Here is an 18,761-nt window from a genome sequence, read left to right on the forward strand (position 1 = left end):
GATCCCGGGAACCCAACATTGAGAACCGGTGAATTAACCCAGTTAGACCTGAGGACGATTTGCCAGGATTTAGAAATGCCTTCTAAATCCTGACAGTTTTCTGAAAAACCCATGTTTCTAGGTCAGTGGTTCCCAAACATTTTCATGTCAAGGACCCCGAAAAATATATGTAAGTAAGTAAATGTTATTTATAAAGCACTTTTCCAAACAAAAGTCACAAAGTGCTGTACAGTGGTCAACAAAAAAAATTAATTGGCCGCCGACCCCCAGATATGTTGTTCCAGTGTCACCAGTGATAGTGTGATGTTACTATATTACAGTTTATTTCATTGGCCGGTTTGACAGTCAAGGGTTCAGCCTCCAGGAAGAAACCCTAAATACCAAGTTAATACACCATTGCACATAAAAATGACTCCAGGGGTTGTCTAATGAGGTACTGTCAGTGTTGGGAAAGTTCTTTTTTTTAAGGAACTAGTTCAGTTCACATTTCAACATTTTTTAAATGAACTAGTTCCGTTCATAGTTCATCATTCAAAAATTTGAACTAAAGTTCATAGTTTGAAAAATGAACTATTATAGTTCTTTTTCGTTCTTTTTTTGCTTTAATTTTTATATATTTTTTACATTTTACAAAAATTGCTCTTTTGCAATGTGAAATGCCACCGAATTATTTTTCCTTCTCTATATGGGCTTTTGCATGCTTTTATTGTGAAGGCAAATATTTCTGAACGTTCTCAGAGCCTGCATCTCCGCATGCTGGGGTTGGCTGATCTACAAGCTCACAACGTGTCCGGACGCGACGAGTTGTGAGCTTGTATATCAGCTATTTTCAGCACGGAACACATTGTACGGCGAAGAATAAATCAGGCATCACTGCGCTTCATTCACTGTGGAAGAGAGATGTCTTTTGTTGGCCGTTCGTGGCGATATTATGGACACGTACCTCCTCGAAGCGATAATAACCAACTAAGCTATTGGAAGCTATTTTTCGTGGCACATTATGTGTGTACAACAACAAGTTCCCTCAGTGTTTGTGTTAGGAGTTGGGACAGTGTCTGCTGTCTGTCAGCGTGCATGATCATCATGCAGTAGCTAGATGCGCGCTCCAGTGACGGCTGAGAAAGATTAGTTCATTTGTGTCGGATAGGGACTTATTGATGGGTTTTCCGCTAAATATTAAGGCATGTTTAGGGTGTGTTTTAGTGCCGGGGATTTCGCCTGGAAGGCTCTATTGAAACACTCACTCTTGAACGAAAGTTGAACGTGAAAAAGTGACGTTCACACACGCCAGAAATGAACGCGTTCACAATGACGTTCATCAAACAGAAATACAGTACGTTCACTTCACGTTCACCCTAAATATGAACGAGTTCGTGAACGATCGTTCTTTGAACGCGTTCGGGTACAACACTGGGTACTGTCACCTCATAGACACATGAAAAACTGGAAAAATAAAAAAATTGTGGCACTCCATCTTTAAACAAGCATCGTTGAAAGACAAACATTGAGATGACATCATTGACGGGCACAAAAAGGGTATATATATATGAACTGACCTAGAAGTGTTTCTTAGTTGCGTGCAACCCCAACGTGAGTGAACAACATTGTCTTTAAACCGTTTTTTTAATAAGAAGCGATCCGTGAAGCACTGCAAAGATGCCCAGGGAAGACAGAAAGGCCTGGAAGGCCAGCTACTTCACCAAGCTCGTCGAGCTGCTCAACGACAACCCCAAATGCTTCATCGTGGGCTGCGACAACGTGGGCTCCAAGCAGATGCAGACCATCCGCAGGAGCCTGCGGGACAAGGCCGTGGTGCTCATGGGCAAGAACACCATGATGCGCAAGGCCATCCGCGACCAGCTGGCGCACAAGCCGGCCTGGGAGAAGCTGCTGGGCCACCTCAAGGGGAACGTGGGTTTCGTCTTCACCCAGGAGGACCTCACCGAAGTCCGGGACATGCTGCTGACCAACAAGGTGCCGGCGGCGGCCCGCGCTGGCGCCCTCGCCCCCTGCAACGTGACCGTGCCGGCCCAGAACACGGGCCTGGGTCCCGAGAAGACCAGCTTCTTCCAGGCCCTGGGGATCACCACCAAGATCTCCAGGGGCACCATCGAGATCACCAGCGACGTGGACCTGGTCAAGTCCGGAAGCCGGGTGGGCGCCAGCGAGGCCACGCTGCTCAACATGCTCAACATCTCGCCCTTCACGTACGGCCTGGTCGTCCAGCAGGTGTACGACAACGGCAGCGTCTACGAGCCCGATGTGCTGGACATCACCAGCGAGGCGCTGCGCACCCGCTTCCAGGAGGGCGTGAGGAACGTCGCCAGCGTCTGCCTGGAGATCCGCCACCCGACGCTGGCCTCCGTGCCCCACTCTGTGGTCAACGCCTTCAAGAGGGTCCTGGCCGTGGCCTTGGAGACGGCGTACTGCTCCTTCCCCCTGGCGGACAGGCTGAAGGAGTACCTGGCCGACCCCAACGCCTTTGCGGCGGGTGCGGATGCGGCGCCTGAAGCTTCCGCCGCTCCTGCTGCTGCTGTCGAGGACACCAAGGTGAACGAGGAGTCAGAGGAGTCCGATGACGACATGGGCTTCGGTCTGTTCGACTAATTTCACACGTTTCTTTTTTATTTATTTTATTCTTTATACTATACAGAAATGTAAATGTCACGAGGCACAGGAAGGTTAAAAAGAAAAAAAGTCCAAATTTTGAAATATTACCCGAGAAAGAGGTAAAGAATTGTGAGAATAGACTATCTGCAAGCTCGGCTATTCTCACAATATTTGTGGAACCGAGTCGAGCTACATTTAACGCCTCGACTGCTACAATCCCAGGTGCTTGTCAGGGTGGGGCGTCCCCAGTTCTAATTTGTTTATTATTTTGGCGGGGGGCACCTCAGTTAAATTATGATCTTTTTGTGGGTGGTGTCAGGTCATTTACGAAGGATCAAGCTGAGCCCGAACAGAAGGTCACCCGTGTGACTGGGCGGAGGGTGATGTCACCTGATGTTTTCTCCCCCCCATGCATAAATACTGGAACTGGAAGTAAAAAAAGAAGGAAGACCACCTCCACCTTTTTGACTTTTCTTTTTACAAAATAATAAAATAAAAAAGGAGAATAAACCTATAACCAGATTCCTCTCTTGGAAGAAGGAGAGAAATAATGGTGTCATCCTTCCTGGGGAAAAGAAATAAGCAATAAAGGAAATAATGCCCCCCAAAAAAGGAGAATAAACTTATAACGAGATTCCCCTCTTGGGGGATATACTGTTCTAGTTGGACAGTACTCTGAAGCCATTACTGGCACCCTAAAGATGTGAGAAATGCTTTCATACGTTGAGTCTATCTGGTGGTCAGGGACGTTGAGAGAGTGTTAGAGGGGCAGGGGCTAAAATCCTGTAAGAGGGCACAAGCTCACAACGCTGCCACGTGTTGAGAGCTTGTAGATCAGCTTTTTCGGAGCGCAACCCAGCACTCTTTAGCTATAGAGGTGTGGTGTATACGGCATGGATTTCTAAACAAATGTGTTCCAACGCAAAATGCTGTGTTCAAGTTCAAGAGACTTCGGATAAAAGCAATTCTCCTGAATGCTGCCTTCCGGCATGGCATGGAAAGGAGAGGAGGGGCATTTGCATTTCTTTCACTATAGTAAATGCTGCATTCATGGTCTGGAAAGGGCAGTTGTTTTACAGACGGGTAAAAGGGCAGGGGCTCAAGTCCCCTTTGATGTCTGTGTGTGCCTGTCCCTGTTCTCAAAGTGGGATCCAAGGATTAACCACTTTATTCTACTAGCTCTTAGTGCGTAGCTTCGTCCCGCGCGATGAGCTTGTTGATCTGTCTTTGTCACGGACGGCTTGTGTAGACGTCTAGGCACCTAGACTGCTAATCCAGCCTGACGGTGTGTCACAGGTTCGAGTCCCCAGCCCAACGAACTAGACTGTGTGTCACTCCCCATCTCTCTCTCTCTCTCTCCATTTCCTTTCAGACTACTTTACGCTATATTTCTCAATTTATTTCTGCATTTGTAAAAACAAAAAAAAATGAATAAACCGAACGTTAAAAAAAAGACTATTTTACGCTATCAAATAAAGGCAGAAGCCCAAATATAATATCAAACAATATCTTTAAAAATCACACCCGTGTGAAGTGAGGGGCGTTCTTCAATGGGAATTTAATGTTTGTGTAGGACAAAAATAGCCGATTTGCTCAGATGCAATGATGTAAAATTCTCCATTTATTGTCAATGGGAATTTAATCTTTGAACTATAGCCCATATACAGTAGCACCCCGCTTTGCGGCGGGATCAAAGCGTGTCGCCACCCTCTTACTACATTACTCGCTTTGGCTTTGTAACGATGCCTAAGCCAATCAGATCTTTCCGTATATGGGTTCTACCACATGGATCTGATGTCAGCACTAGGACAGCCCGGACCAGCATGTCATTATGTCATATAGCCCAATGTGCTAGTCGAATATCCCCATGGAGAACAGTGGTGGAAAGTAACTAAGTACTTTTACTTAAGTACTGTACTTAAGTACAATTTTGAGGTATTTGTACTTTACTTGAGTATTTCCAATTTCCAGTACTTTTACTTCTACTCCGCTACATCTCAGAGCCAAAATGTGTACTTTTACTCCACTACAATCATTTGAAAACTTTAGTTACTAGTTCATTTGGAGATTAAAATTTTGATTATTTCGGCCATTTGAAAATAGCCGATCTGCTCACAATGATGCATTGTGAGCTTGTAGATCGGCTATTTTCAATAGATTGTGTACACATTTTGAACATACTTTTACTCGTAACGAAGTAGTTCTAAATTGCAGTATTGGTACTTTTACTTAAGCAAAACAATTGAGTACTTTTTCCACCACTGGTATAGACTAAATATCCAGCTGATGGCTCCACTAATCACAGATGTCCCCTCCGCCGTCCTATGCTTTGATGATGCTGCCGGTAGCAAACCAGACAAGATGATGAAGACGGAATTATTATTGAACAAAATGAAAAATAGACAAGCCCAACACTTCTGACTCGTACCCCTCCCCCCCCCATTTACCAACGGCCCCTTCTTTATGATTAGCATTTGAATGAGAGCCCATTCATTCATCCACTGCTCAGGAACAATGAGTGCATTCTGTGTAACACGTTGAAAACACATTGTCAGTCCCCTGACTGACTGACTGACCAATCACGGGACCATTCTCATTCTCTGAGGCCCCCCTTAAAAAAAAAAAAGTTTCCCAAACTTCATGTTGTGGACCGACCGACCGACCAACCAACCGCAGTGGTGGAAAGTCACTTAAAGCTGCTATAAGCAATAATATGTCAAATTTAAATAATGACATTTATTTTTTTATTTTTTAATTCAGACAGCCAGCAATGGGTAGAACGCTCCCAAAAAATGTTTAGTCTCTGTGACACATATCACACAGATCTACAAGCTCATAGCGCGCCACCGAGTGGCGCGCTATGAGCTTGTAGGTCTGCTAGGGGCCGCAATCTGCATTCAAAGATGTTCCTAGAAGCTTTGTCATTGGTCGGAGAAAAAAAAACGGTCGCAACGACTAACCAATCAGGAAGTAGACAGGCAAATCGACCAATGACTGTGTGAATAAAATAAAAAATAAAAAAAGTCATTAAGATTTTGACAAATGATTGCTTATAGCAGCTTTAAGTACATGTAGTGAAGTACTGTACTTAAGTAGAATATTGAGGTAGGCCTATTTGTAGTTTTACTTGAGTATTTTCCAATTTGCAATACTTTTACTTCTACTCCACCAGGGGTGAATAGTTCTTATATAATGCTCTGATGAAGGCTGCATAGCCGAAACGCGGCAGCGTTACTTTTTGGTGTTTGCCAATAAAGAAATGGAAATGTGAGTACCTTGTCCCCCGCTTGTTTAATTTTTGGATGTGCTACCTTTTTGGAATTTTTAATTCCTATTTTCTGATAGTTCTTATAACTGTCAGGGGTATTATGACAAAACATAACCAATTCAGCCCTATATACATTTCGGCCATTTGAAATGTGCTGATCTGCAAGCTCACGATGCGTCACAACAACGCAACGCTATTTTCACTAGTTCACAGGGAGAATGTCTAAATTATTTTGGGTCACGGGCTAAAAGGTTTTGGGAACCACTGATTTAGACCATAGGGAATTGTATTATCTATTTTAACATTTGCAAAGTTGTCACGTGGTTGTGCCCATGTCGCTCTGTGCCCATGTAGCCAATGAAAATCATAAAATCTGGCCACTAGCCAATCAGAGCCAACATGTGCTCACCCGTCACCAGCTCTCAGCCCACACCAGGCCCGCCCCCACGAATCTCATCTCACGCAGGAGAAGAGAAACAAGGAAGAGGAATTGGAGGCTCACGCTTTTGCTTATTCCTTCTAAATGTCTGTATTTGCGAAGCGGGCACGAAATTCTAGTCTACTATATAATGCGCCACGTCTCTGTGAGTGTGCGTGTGTGTGCGTGTACGGTTGTAATGCACGTAACTCTAGAACAGTTTGACCCACCACCGTCAAATTCGACACACACGTTCCACACCCCCACAGGGAGTGCAGTGCCCGGTATCGAGTCGGTCGGACCCACGGCTTTCCAGAACCACCACAGAAGGCTCTGCTCAGGCTCTGCCAGTGGGCCGAATTGATTGCCAAATACACTTTTCAGTTTGCAGTCTTCACACCCACTCCCTGTGGGACACCGGCTGACGGGTGCTATGACAACGTATATCATTAGGTTCCCAAGTTGCATCGTTCCCAAGTAGGCTGATTACTACTATAAATGTGCCACGTCTCTGTGTGTGTGCGTGTCAGCATGTGTGTATGGTTGTAATGCACGTAACTCGCTTTTTTTAATTATTTCCACAAAACTCTTAAGGTATATTAATAGCATACTGTAGTTCAATGTTGAAAAATAGTGGTATTCCCCCTTTAAGGATATGCAACCTGTGGGCTATGAACTGAGGTATGGAAGACATCCTTGTGCTGTATATTTAACCCATTTTGGCCTGACGTAAAAAAAATAAAAAAAAAAGCTTCTAAATTCTGACAGTTTTTTTTAATACATATGTTTCTGTATCAGTGGTGCTCAATATTTTATGTCAAGGACCCCAAAAATGTACTGTAATTGGCCACCAACCCCCATCTGAAAATGTTGTTCCAGGGACCTCCCCAGAAGCAAAGATTTGAGTTAAAAACGTTCATTATGAAAAAGAATATATTCCAAATTTGCGCCACATTTTCACGATAAAAAAAAATAGCAGACCTACAAGCTCGTAGCGAGCCACTCGGTGGCGCGCTATGAGCTTGTAGATCTGCTATTTTTCAATGGCATAATTCTAACGTAACCGAAAGCGGTTCCCGCCCAGAATGGCTTAAAGGAAACACATAATTAGCACCATGGCACCAGTGGATGGAGAATCAGAGCAGTGATGTTGACACTTCTCTAAAGCTGCACCGTGTATTTATCCCACGCTTCCTTCTGGGCTCCCAGACGTGGCAGAGAATGTAGCGAGCCTCTGAGTCGAGGGGGGAGGTCGTGACACAGGCCAACGCTTCTTAACCCATTCTGACCTGAGATCAGATTCTAAAAATGTCTTTTTGAAAATGACAGTTTTCTGAAAATGCTATGTTTCTATCAGTCGTTCTTCGATTTTTCAAAAATAGCAGACCTACAAGCTCGTAGTGCGCTATGAGCTTGTAGATCTGCTATTTTTAAATAGCTAAAGCATGACATGATGACATGATGACCAACACCAAAAGGGGTTCCCGCCACAAAATGGGTTAACACAATCCACCCCAGCAGCCCTCTAGGGGAAATCATGGCGCCAGTGCCAGAACAATGTGTGAAAAACCAAAAGAGAAGAAGGGCGCCCTGACCAGAGCCTTAGATATAGACAGAGTTACACAAACGCAAGCGTTCACTTCATGGGGCTTCAGTCCAATGGCGGCTCTCCTACATAGACTTCTATTGAGAATGGGGACAACCAACTGGGACAAGTCCTGGACGGGAAGTAGGCAGAAATGCATTGGACCCAGGCAACAGCCCAGCTTTAATGATCTTAAATCCATTTATTTTAGATTGTTTTATAGTAATAGTACAACATAAACATTAAAGAGACTTTAGTTGTTAACAGTTGCCATGTTGCACACATGCTTAAAATAGCTTTTATGTGCGCCGCCCTCATTGAAAACAATGTATTTCCAACTCCAGCTTGTCACTCTCCAGGCTGTATGAACAGCGCTCAGTTTTCTGACCCCTCATCTGAAAATATGTTGTTCCAGCCAACCCACCACTTTTGATGCGTATGCAAATAAAACAGCAAATTTGTGCCTGATTTGCTAGGACCAGATTACATACATGACCATATTTCTTACGTCATCATTGAGAGCTAGTCATACATATACTATATATATAATTTGTAAGTTGATTAGCGGTATACTGTGGTTACAAAAACCGTCCCAGCCAACCCGCCACTTTTGATGCGTTTGCAAATAAAACAGCAAATTTGTGCCTGATTTGCTGGGACCAGATTACATACATGACCATCTCCATATTTCTTACGTCATCATTGAGAGCTAGTCATACATATACACACCATGTACTCTGGTCCCAGCAAATCAGGCACAATTTGCTATTTTATTTGACAGATTATATATATATAGTATATAGTATATGTATGACTAGCTCTCAATGATGACGTAAGAAATATGGTCATGTATGTAATCTGGTCCCAGCAAATCAGGCACAAATTTGCTGTTTTATTTGCATACGCATCAAAAGTGGCGGGTTGGCTGGGACGGTGCATACGGACCGGGCGAAAATATTACTTGCGCGCTCTGCTTGCGCAAGTAATAAAGAGACAATATGATGTAAACGACACATTATGACGTACATTTTCCCTTCAATTTAATTTGTCAATTTATTTATTTAAATGTAAGAGTTTTAACTCAAATCTTTGCTTCTGGGGGTCCCTGGCACTAAATCTTTTGACATGGGGTCGGCGGCCAAATACATATAATTCTGGGACTTTTTTATTTTTTATCAACCTCTGGGCTTAATGGGTGAAAATGTTGTCCTATCCCCAAACAGACAAGGCCTCCTCACCTCACACCACCCCTGTGGTCTTCCCAGGCTATGGGAACCATGGAGGACATACATAGTACAGCCCTGGCGTGTGTACAGTAGTCGCAGCAGAAAATAGAAACCTCTCCAGCCGCCAGGTTTTAGGATTACCCACTCAGGTTCAGATTTCACGCTACAAGTCACAGGCAGGTTTGATTTGTGCCACTGCCAAGATAATTTAAAAAAAACACACACACACACACACACACACACACACAATGAGCTGATATATCCAAAGGGACTTGCAGATGACAGATGCATTCTCATAGAGCCTCAAGCACGAGCTTCTCCGCGATTAAAGCAAGGAAACCACCGTGCAAAAGCAGTCCTCTCCTCAGTACCGTGTGCATGTTGGGTGCCATATGGGAGCAGGTCCTCTGCCCCCCTTTTAGTTCTATATATAGACCTTTTCCATCAAAGCAATGGACCCTTAATGTTGCTGTGCCAGCATTGCCCTTCTCAAAGCAGCTGCCAAGCTGAAGTCAACAGGCCAATATCAATGCACATGCGTGCTGCACATAGAATGTACTACGAGTCTACGACGTACGCATCACTACATAAACATTAAACACCACCTCTCATCAAGTTGTGCAAGAGAACAGGGGTTTCCAATGCAAGAGAACAGGGGTTTCCAATGCAAGAGAACAGGGGTTTCCAATGCAAGAGAACAGGGGTTACGAAACAAATATTCAGCTCCAGACCCAAAAAAGAGGAATTTGGTGTCTCCCCATAACCCAAATGTACAAATTACATTATGAATTAACCACTCAACCATGCACTTGAACACCAGCATGCATATTCTGCATAACTCAGTTATCAAGACTGTTCTTGTGATCATTGATGGACCAATGGAAGGAGCCGCTGCAGCATTCGTGCATGTACTGTTGACCCATTTCGACCTGAGGGCGATTCTACGAATGTCTTCTAAATCCTGACAATTTTCAGAAAAACCCTATATGTTTCTATGTCAGTGGTTCTCAAAATGTTCATGTCAACCCCCAAACATTAATTATGTATTTGGCCTCCGACCTCCATCTCAAAATATGTTGTTCCATCCACAATGATTGAGACATGGCTATATTATATAACCAGAATATGGCAAATGTCTGTCTTTATAAATCTGATCAAAAGGTCCTTTTCATGCCAGGATTCTTTTTTATTACAGCGGGTTTTCACACCTTTGTGTCCGTCTCATTGACAAAGTTTAGAGGAACAATTATTTACTTATAGGAACAATTAGTTACTTTTAAATAACCTACTTATAAATAACTTCCAAATATACAGTGGAGAAGAAGCAAATTACAAATAAACAATATATCCCCATTATGAACCTATAAAGGGAGTAAAATTCCATATACATTGTAGGCTAATGCATTATTAATCAGTACATGAAAATAATTGTCTATATGAAAGTGGTCCTTGATATCAAACTATCCATGTTAAATTGTTACTTGTCTTTCTTTTCCATTCTGCCATATGGAACGTGTACGTTTGTTGATGTACAAGCCTATATATACAGTATGCATGCATATGCAATTCTGCAGGGATTTCCACTAAAAGCTTTCAGTGTGAGTTGCCCTTTACGTTAGATGACTGTGGAACAATAAGAATAGGTCAACGAGGCATTCAGTACAGCCTATTGCACGTAATATGCCGTTAGTGATTCTGATGTGCAATTCCATGATCCCCCCCCATTATTGAATATAAATGCCTCTTGTTCTGTGTGTTTTCCTGCTGAGTGAGGTCTCTGTTTTATTGACCTGGTAGCCCTCGAGACACACATGGTGTCTGAAATGCTCTTAACCCATTTAGACCTGAGGACTATAACATATAAAAATCCTAATACATCATGTTTCGATGTCAGTGGTTCTACGGCCACCGACCCCCCCATCTGAAAATATGTTGTTCCAGGCACCCCCAAATAGTCGAGTTAAAAATGTTTGCAGTGAGAGAATATATATTCAAAGATTCATGCCACATTTTCATGATGTTTAAAAAAAAAAAAAAGGCACCGTGCTACAAGCTTGTATATCTGCTATTGTTCAACAGCTAAAGTTTCAAATAATGTTTTAAATAATGATTTAAGACAAGTGGTTAAAAGCTAAGGTGACACAGATGCGTTTCAGGTGTTAATGGGGCAAGTGTTTAGGTCCTGGAGATTGGAACAAGGCTTTATTCTTCCACTAGCTCATTTTACCTATAGCTGGAAGTACGGTTCTGCTGAATTTGCATACCTGCCTGTGTGGAAAATGATTAATTCCATTTGGGAAGTGCACTACTTAAATACTTAAAATACTAGTGTCAGGCAGTCCATGTGTTGCGATGTGCTTGCGGTTATGTTTAGGTTTGGGGTGTAATAGTGGGAGGCAGATTAAGGTTGGTGAGTGATCCGTTTAAACGACTGGATTAAAGTACATGTTCACCTGTGGCTTTTTGTGGTGCCACTCAAAGTGACTACGCTGGATGCATGTTCCAACCCCTAGTATGTCTGTCAGAAGACGTTGAGGGGTGAATGCACCCGCGTGCGTCGTTGCTGCGTGTCAGGCAAGAAACATCTTATCTCCATATCCATATTCTAACTTTTTTTGGATTAAAACCCCCTTATGGCCACCCTAATTAATAGTGGATTGTGCCTTCTACCTGCACTATTCATTCATCATCATTTTAATGCCAATAGAAAAATCTGTGATATACACACTATCTCATTTTCACGGGGCAAGATTATAGTATTAGACACTCAGTCCTGATGGTCGCGGTAACTTCACCATTATGCCGATTTTTACCGAATAGAGCGAATCTGGCAATGTCCTTTCCGGTTAAATGGAACATCCGCTATCTTTCTGCACTATGTTACACAGTCATCTGTCCGGGATGCTAAGCGATCATCGTTTATTTTTATATCTAAGTCAAATGAAGCTCTAATCAAGCCCAGGATATCGCATTTTACGCAGCTATGCACATAAAGACCGCTCGCGTTGCGTGCGAGAGTGTGCACGCGAGGATTTCGGACGGTTTTAGGTAGAGGACATTCGTCGTTAGCCAAACATGCTAAAAGTTGCTACATAATTTAAAACAAAGCCCACGATTATATGGAATAAAACAATTACGTCAATTACATCAAGGGTAGTGGGGGATTTTTTGATTCATTACGTCATTTGCGTCAAGGGCAATAAGAGGGGATAATATGGAATTCATAAGACTTCGGAATTGGATTTTAAAATTTGGGGAATTCAGTGGATCGAACGGCTCATCTGCGGGAACTTTGCTCGCGGGGGAAGAATACGGCTTCGCTCCACGACTTTTAACGATAAGGTAAAGTGTCGAAACCGTTTCAGAGACTCCGTTTTGGCTCTCCAAGCAGCTGTGTCAAGTCAACTGGACGAGTGTTGTTATTTTATGGCTGACAGAAGCCGTGTTCTAGTGGAGTGCGGAGCTATACATCTCCAAAGTAAGGCAGCATTATTGATTCCATCTTCTTCTATATGTCAAGTTCATGGGCTTCGCTCTGGAAGACCCAATATGCACTATCCCTCTCTGTACCTACCCCCACATTCCATAACCGTTCTTCACTGTCTCTCGTTATAAACATATACACACGGGGCTCAAAACGTGCTTGCGTGCGTGCGTGTGATAGATGAGAGCCTTGGGGGAGAGGTGGACAGTGATGGAAGAATTACTCACATCACATGTTAAGGGACAACTCACCCTTTTTGCTAAAAAATATATGTTAATGTTGTTTAGAACTAAGATTTAGAACACTTTCCTGGAGGTCTCTATATATTTTCGTGCTCGGACACAGGGACACAGGTACACAGACACACACACAGCTGTCTATAGGAGTGGTTGCACCACTCAAAAATAGCAGATCTACAAGCTTGTAGTGCGGCACTCGGTGCCACGCTATAAACTTGTAGATCTGCTATTTTTCAATAGCTAAAGAATGACGATGCTTAAAAGTTAAATCACCAAAAGGGGTTCACGTCCTGAATGGGTTGAGCACAGTGCTTGAGTAGATGTAGCCTGCTTAGTTTCCTTGCACCACTGGAGGTGGGCCTATAAATAGTGGAGTCAAAAAACACATGCAGCGCGCTAGTCGAAAATAGAAGGAAGTCTTTCCTGAAATGAATTAATCTACTGCCAGCAAATGGATTCACATCCCACAAGGCTTAGTCAAGCCGGAAATTAAAGGCAAATATGAATGTGAAATGTGTTGACTGAAATACATATGTCGCTGATAGTTTTTTTTCTCTGTTGCCAATAATACCGAGCGAGAGTATGTTGGGTTCTGAACGGCCACCAAAATTATTCATGATTTTTCAACCCTTTTCATATCAAGGTCCATTATTTATTTGGCATTTGATCCACGGAACCATCATTTTGATAACATTTAGACTCTCAGACCCACGACTTTGGATATATTGTTGTCATTGGATAAGATTTTGTCCACAATTCCATGCTGTATTGACGTGGTACCATTAGGAGAGAGAACAAGCAAACGATGATCAAGAATAACAATACTTCTGCATTCTCTAATTGTGTAGACTTCTTGTAAATTAAGTAATGCAGGTGTTTAACAATAATTTAACTCTTGAGTGCGTAAAATAGACCTAATGGACAGCTAAAGATCTTTATGGGTCCATTTGGTTACCAACTCTCCATCATTTAGCTGGGGACCACCTGGTACCCTCTCAAGGACCCCTGGTTGTAAACTACTGCTGTAGAAGGTCTACAAGCTTGCTGTCAAATCTATCGTTGCTGTCGGGAGGCAACCACCTAACTCCATTTTGGTTTTATTAATTTTTTTTGCATAAATCAGTGCTATCGAACACCCTTTACATCTGTGTGTTGTTTAGAAAATATTTAACCATAAACACTTAGGACAAAACCTACATTGGACCCTCAAACTGTCAGCTAAAACAGCTAACTCCACCACCTCTCCCCCTCTCATGGAAGTAATTGACAATATATAAAGTCACACCACCAAGTCTGATGAGGCTGTATTGCTTTGTTTTCAAAATATTCTTAATTTCCTGAAAAATGTATATTTTTCATTTGCTGAAAAATGAACATTTTGGAGTCGGGAGGTTTCTTCTCGACAGCAGAGAGATATTATGAATTTGAGGGGTGCTCGAGTGGCACGGAAACGTTTAGAGAACCACTGATCTTTACCACTGACATGTTGTACAATCGGCCTCAGGTCTCTAAAAAACAGTTTGAGAATAGCCAGCGTGTGCTCTTGCCTCTCCATTACTTTCTGCTAAGCAGTGCCGCGTGCTGACAGAGCTGTGCTGACAGAGCTTGATACATGTAATGTGACTGTCTTATCACCGTGCTCCCTGCCCCAGAGAGAGAGGCCTAACAGCGGACAGACAGAGGGGCTACAGATGGCAGAGAACCACATGTTTATGGGCCTAGTGATGGCCATTGTTGTGTTTTTTATGAAGAGGGCAACAGTAGGAGGCATTGTGTCTTGTTCTTGTGTGGCAATGTGCACACAATGTACGTATGCAGGCTATACTTGGACTACGTGGATATAGGGCTGAGAAGTTTATAGTGTTAAAATATGAATGAATTGCTTAACTGCTGAATTAATGAATTGCTTAATGAATTGCTAGGGTATTGAAAGTTATGTTTACCCTTTCTCCGTGTTTTGGATTAATCTGGCCCGGCGCCAATCCCGTAGATCTACGTGAATTGGTCCTTTATGGTGATTTTAATCCATAGAGTCGAGATGCTACTCACGTTGGCGCCATTTTGTATTTCTCGTGCAGCCTGCCAGCCACCCATTCTGTTTCTTACACCCATTCTGTTTCTTACACCCATTCTGTTTCTTACACCCATTCTGTTTCTTACACCCATTCTGTTTCTTACACCCATTCTGTTTCTTACAACTGCTTTTATCTCCCAATTCCTTGTCCCAGATGGCGTTTCTGGTCAAAACAATGAAGTCTTATTCCACGGCAGATAGACGACGCTGTGATCCTCGCAATGATATTTTTTCTGCTCTCATCGGCAGACCGGAAGTGTTATGCGACAACACACACACACACACACACGCACATGCACACACACACGCACACGCACACGCACACGCACATGCACATGCACATGCACATGCACATGCACACACTAGTATGACATCATAACATCCGGTCGCTGGTTTTTGGCTCTTCAAAATAAGGGTTCAACGGGGGTAAATCCTGGCGGGTTTAGGGGTTAAAGACCTTCAGGGATTTATACTAGTGTCTTTTCTGTTTTCTTTATCACGGTAAAGCTTTGGCTGAAAATAGCAGATCGCCAAGCTCACAACGAGCAAAAAAACAAGGAGGGGGCGAGTACAACCCCGCTAGGGCCTAAGCCTGCAGTGCAGATAACATGTTACATGTATTTTTCAGAATGGACAAAATTATTATAATTTTTCAATACAGACATCGACATCGGCCATAACAGCAATTCATTGTAACGGATATCGATATCGGCCAAAATGTCTGATCGACACATCCCTAGTTATGAGGTATTGAAAGTTCAATTTTTATAACGTATTGTGTTGGACACAGGAAATGTACCCTTTAAAAGTCATATTGTGATGTGATTGCAGGCGACGCCTGCGTCACCCGCTCCCAGTCTGAAAGGGCCTTCCTTGACACCGTCACAATCTGGGCGCCCGCTGGCCTAGCGGTCCAGGCGCATGCCACATATAGGCTCTGGCTCCTGTTCGAGTCCCGTTCATGACGACCTTTAGCTGCGTGTTTCTCCCCTTCTCTCTCCCTCTTTCCTGTCAGTCTTCACTTGATACTATCAATAAAGGCAAAAAGCCAAAAACAAATCTTAAAAAAAAAGCAGCACACCTTCAGGTTCCTTCACCAGCCCTCACACCGCACCCAATTTATTGGTTCTAAATTTAGAGTAGCCAATTAATTTGTGCCCTTTGTCTCCCAATGTAGTTGTTATTCCCATTCCCGCATTCTCCACACGTCTACAGTATGTGTAGCCTTGCTGGTTCACAGAACAAAGAACCAACATTTACTCAACTTCTCCGCGCATCCATTTACATTTACTTAAGTACAATTTTGAGGTATTTGTACTTTGCTTGAGTAATTCCAATTTCCAATACTTTTACTTCTACTCTTACTAAGCTACATCTAATATTGTACTTTTACTCCACTGCATTTATTTTAACACTTTAGTTACTAGTTACTTTGATTATTTTAACAAAACTTACATTACCAACGTCAGCCCTATATACATTTTGGCCATTTGAAAATAGCAGATCTACAAGCTCACAATGAGTCACATATTTCAAAATATAGGCGCTATAGAGTGTCAGCAGATATGGCCTATTTTTCTTTGAAAATCCCCGCCTTCCCCCCCAAAACCGGCATAATGTTCCATTCTTACCTCGGCGCTGGTCACGCTAAAGTCTCTCTAGAAGCGTTAATATTCAAAACGAGAGGCATGCTGAAGTCAGAAATGAAGACGGGTAAAAACCATGAAGTGAGTTCCCTAGATTAGGAGATTCGAGCCATACTTTTGGAGCCGCAAACAAGGAAGTGAATGGCAGTGCGCATGTGCAAATCAAGGAGTACGGTGCAGAAGGAGAGGCCAACCCATTTATTTTATCAATGAAAATGACCAAAGGATGCCTATACACGTCCTTAGCACCCCGTGGTTTAAAAGACGTGTATACACCGTACAGTACGTCCTTAGCAAGAATGGTGTTTTAATACACAGAACAGCCACAAACTATTGAATATAGTGGGCTATTTTTTTTTCTTGTCTTTTTTTTTGGCAAGCACTGCTATGACACTGTCAAACTGCCGGGGATAATGGATGGTATGGACGAGCGGGCTTGTGGCTGCTGAATAAGGAACAAAACATTTTATCCATAATGTTGGCTGCAGCCTGAACAAAACATATGCAATGATGCTGCATGCTGCATCCCATCATATTATTTAACTCCCTCTGGTACACGTCGAGAAGCTCTAACAAGGAAGGGATGCTTCTAAATGGCAGGTGTATAGTTCACCACACAACTTCATGTCTGCCAACAAACTCGTCCAAACTGCAGTTTTTAAGACCTACACAATCACTGCATTAGACCAGACGTCGTCGAATGCAGCTTACGTATGATTCATGATGACTATTTTTATTATATTGCCATGTTTTCTGTTCTTGCTTACTGTAAGTCAAGTTTTGCACAAAAAAACACTCCTTGGGCTAAATCCGGCCATAGCCACTTGCCCAAATGTGTCCAAATGTGATGACCTCATCACATTTGTGATGATGGCAATGGCCGTTTTTAGCCCAAGGAGTGTTTTTCGTGCAAAACTAATGCTTGGAATGCATTCAGAATAATGTAAACACCCTAGTTTGACAGGTCACATGCTACTTAAAGCAAAATGGAATTTAGAACATTGTGCCTAGGGTGGTTGAATAGAAAATGTTAGTAGACACCTTTACAAACACACTGGTGAAGAAATGTTTACAGATTTTATTAATATCCTCTGACTCTCTCTCTCTCTCTCACACACTCTCTCTCTCTCCCTCTGGCTGTGAAGCCAGCGGAGAGCTGGCATAATGATTTGTCACAGAGTCGGCGAGCCTTTGCCGTTCGTTGTGCGGTTCTAATTCTGACAATGATCCGTAATTGAATGTGAGCCCTGCCTAATGGTCTGCTCCTCATCGCCCTCTCTCCATCTCTCTCTCTCTCTCTGCCGCTCTAACCAGATTATCCTCATAAGTACGGCGCGGAGGGTGGCTGTGCCGACCACACGGTGTTCGAGAGGATGAAGAAATACCAGGCGTCGGCTGTGGTGGAGGAGGAGGAGGAGGAGGACCAGGTGGCGGTGAGTCTGTGACGCACGCGCACGCACACACACACACACACACACACCCCAGTGTTGACTTTTATGTACGGTAGTTAGTTTTTGACGTATTTTAGTCCTCTGAATAGTTATATTTTTAGTCTAGTTTTTGTCGACTAAATATCATAAGATTTTAGTCCACTAGATCTACAGTTGATTTAGTCGACCTAAATGTATTTAGGCGGGCCTTGATGGAAGACTTGACTAAAACTATATAAAATGTTGCTGTGAAAATGAACACTCTCTGAGTCATAGACTTGTAAGGGTCCATTTGGTAACTACCAATGTTTTACCTGGGGGTCCCACCTGGCACTAGCCTGGCTCCAGCCCTGAATCGCTACCATTATAAACTTCTGTCAGGTCTGGAGACTCTGCCTACGGCGGCGTCAGTCTCAATCGTAAATGTGATCGCAGCAGATGATTGGCCACCACCCCGTCACTCTACAGCATCAAACAACAAACCACTGCGGTGACTCACGACCGTATGATAAATAGCTTCTTTACAGAAACGACAGGTTTTTATAATCATCATCATCCGACATATTTTACTGCTTTTGTTTACATGCTAGTAGCGCTCGTTGGCTGTGTTTGTTTGGTTAGCAACCGGGTTAGCAATAGCCACATTATTGACAACAACGTTATCTGCTTTCCTTTTCTGATTGGTTGGTATGAACCAATTGCCGAAGACACTTTGACAACGCCCATTCCAGAAACTGCAGCCGTGGGGAGGGTTTTCAGTCTGAATAAAAAAAATGTAGAT

At 43.0% G+C, this 18,761-nt stretch overlaps 2 protein-coding genes across 3 annotated transcripts in view; both read left to right on the top strand.

Annotated features, from left to right (window-relative positions):
- adam10a (ADAM metallopeptidase domain 10a) overlaps window positions 1-18,761 on the top strand; it is a 114,960-nt gene that overhangs the window by 64,397 nt on the left and 31,802 nt on the right. For both annotated transcript variants that reach the window (XR_013963797.1, XM_080759326.1), the window contains exon 5: window positions 17,865-17,983. Coding sequence is in view for 1 of the 2 variants with exons in the window: in XM_080759326.1 (XP_080615452.1) it covers window positions 17,865-17,983 (119 nt within the window). In the remaining variant the exon portion in view is untranslated. The remainder of the gene's footprint in view (window positions 1-17,864; window positions 17,984-18,761) is intronic.
- Window positions 1,657-2,607, top strand: LOC308312908 (large ribosomal subunit protein uL10-like; the record flags this gene model as incomplete). Its single annotated transcript, XM_080759687.1, has 1 exon — window positions 1,657-2,607. The coding sequence occupies one exon, from the start codon at window positions 1,657-1,659 to the stop codon at window positions 2,605-2,607; it is 951 nt and encodes a 316-aa protein (XP_080615813.1).

The sequence above is a fragment of the Protomyctophum bolini genome, assembly GCF_963924005.1.
Source record: "Protomyctophum bolini genome assembly, chromosome: 1".
Classification (NCBI taxonomy): domain Eukaryota; kingdom Metazoa; phylum Chordata; class Actinopteri; order Myctophiformes; family Myctophidae; genus Protomyctophum; species Protomyctophum bolini.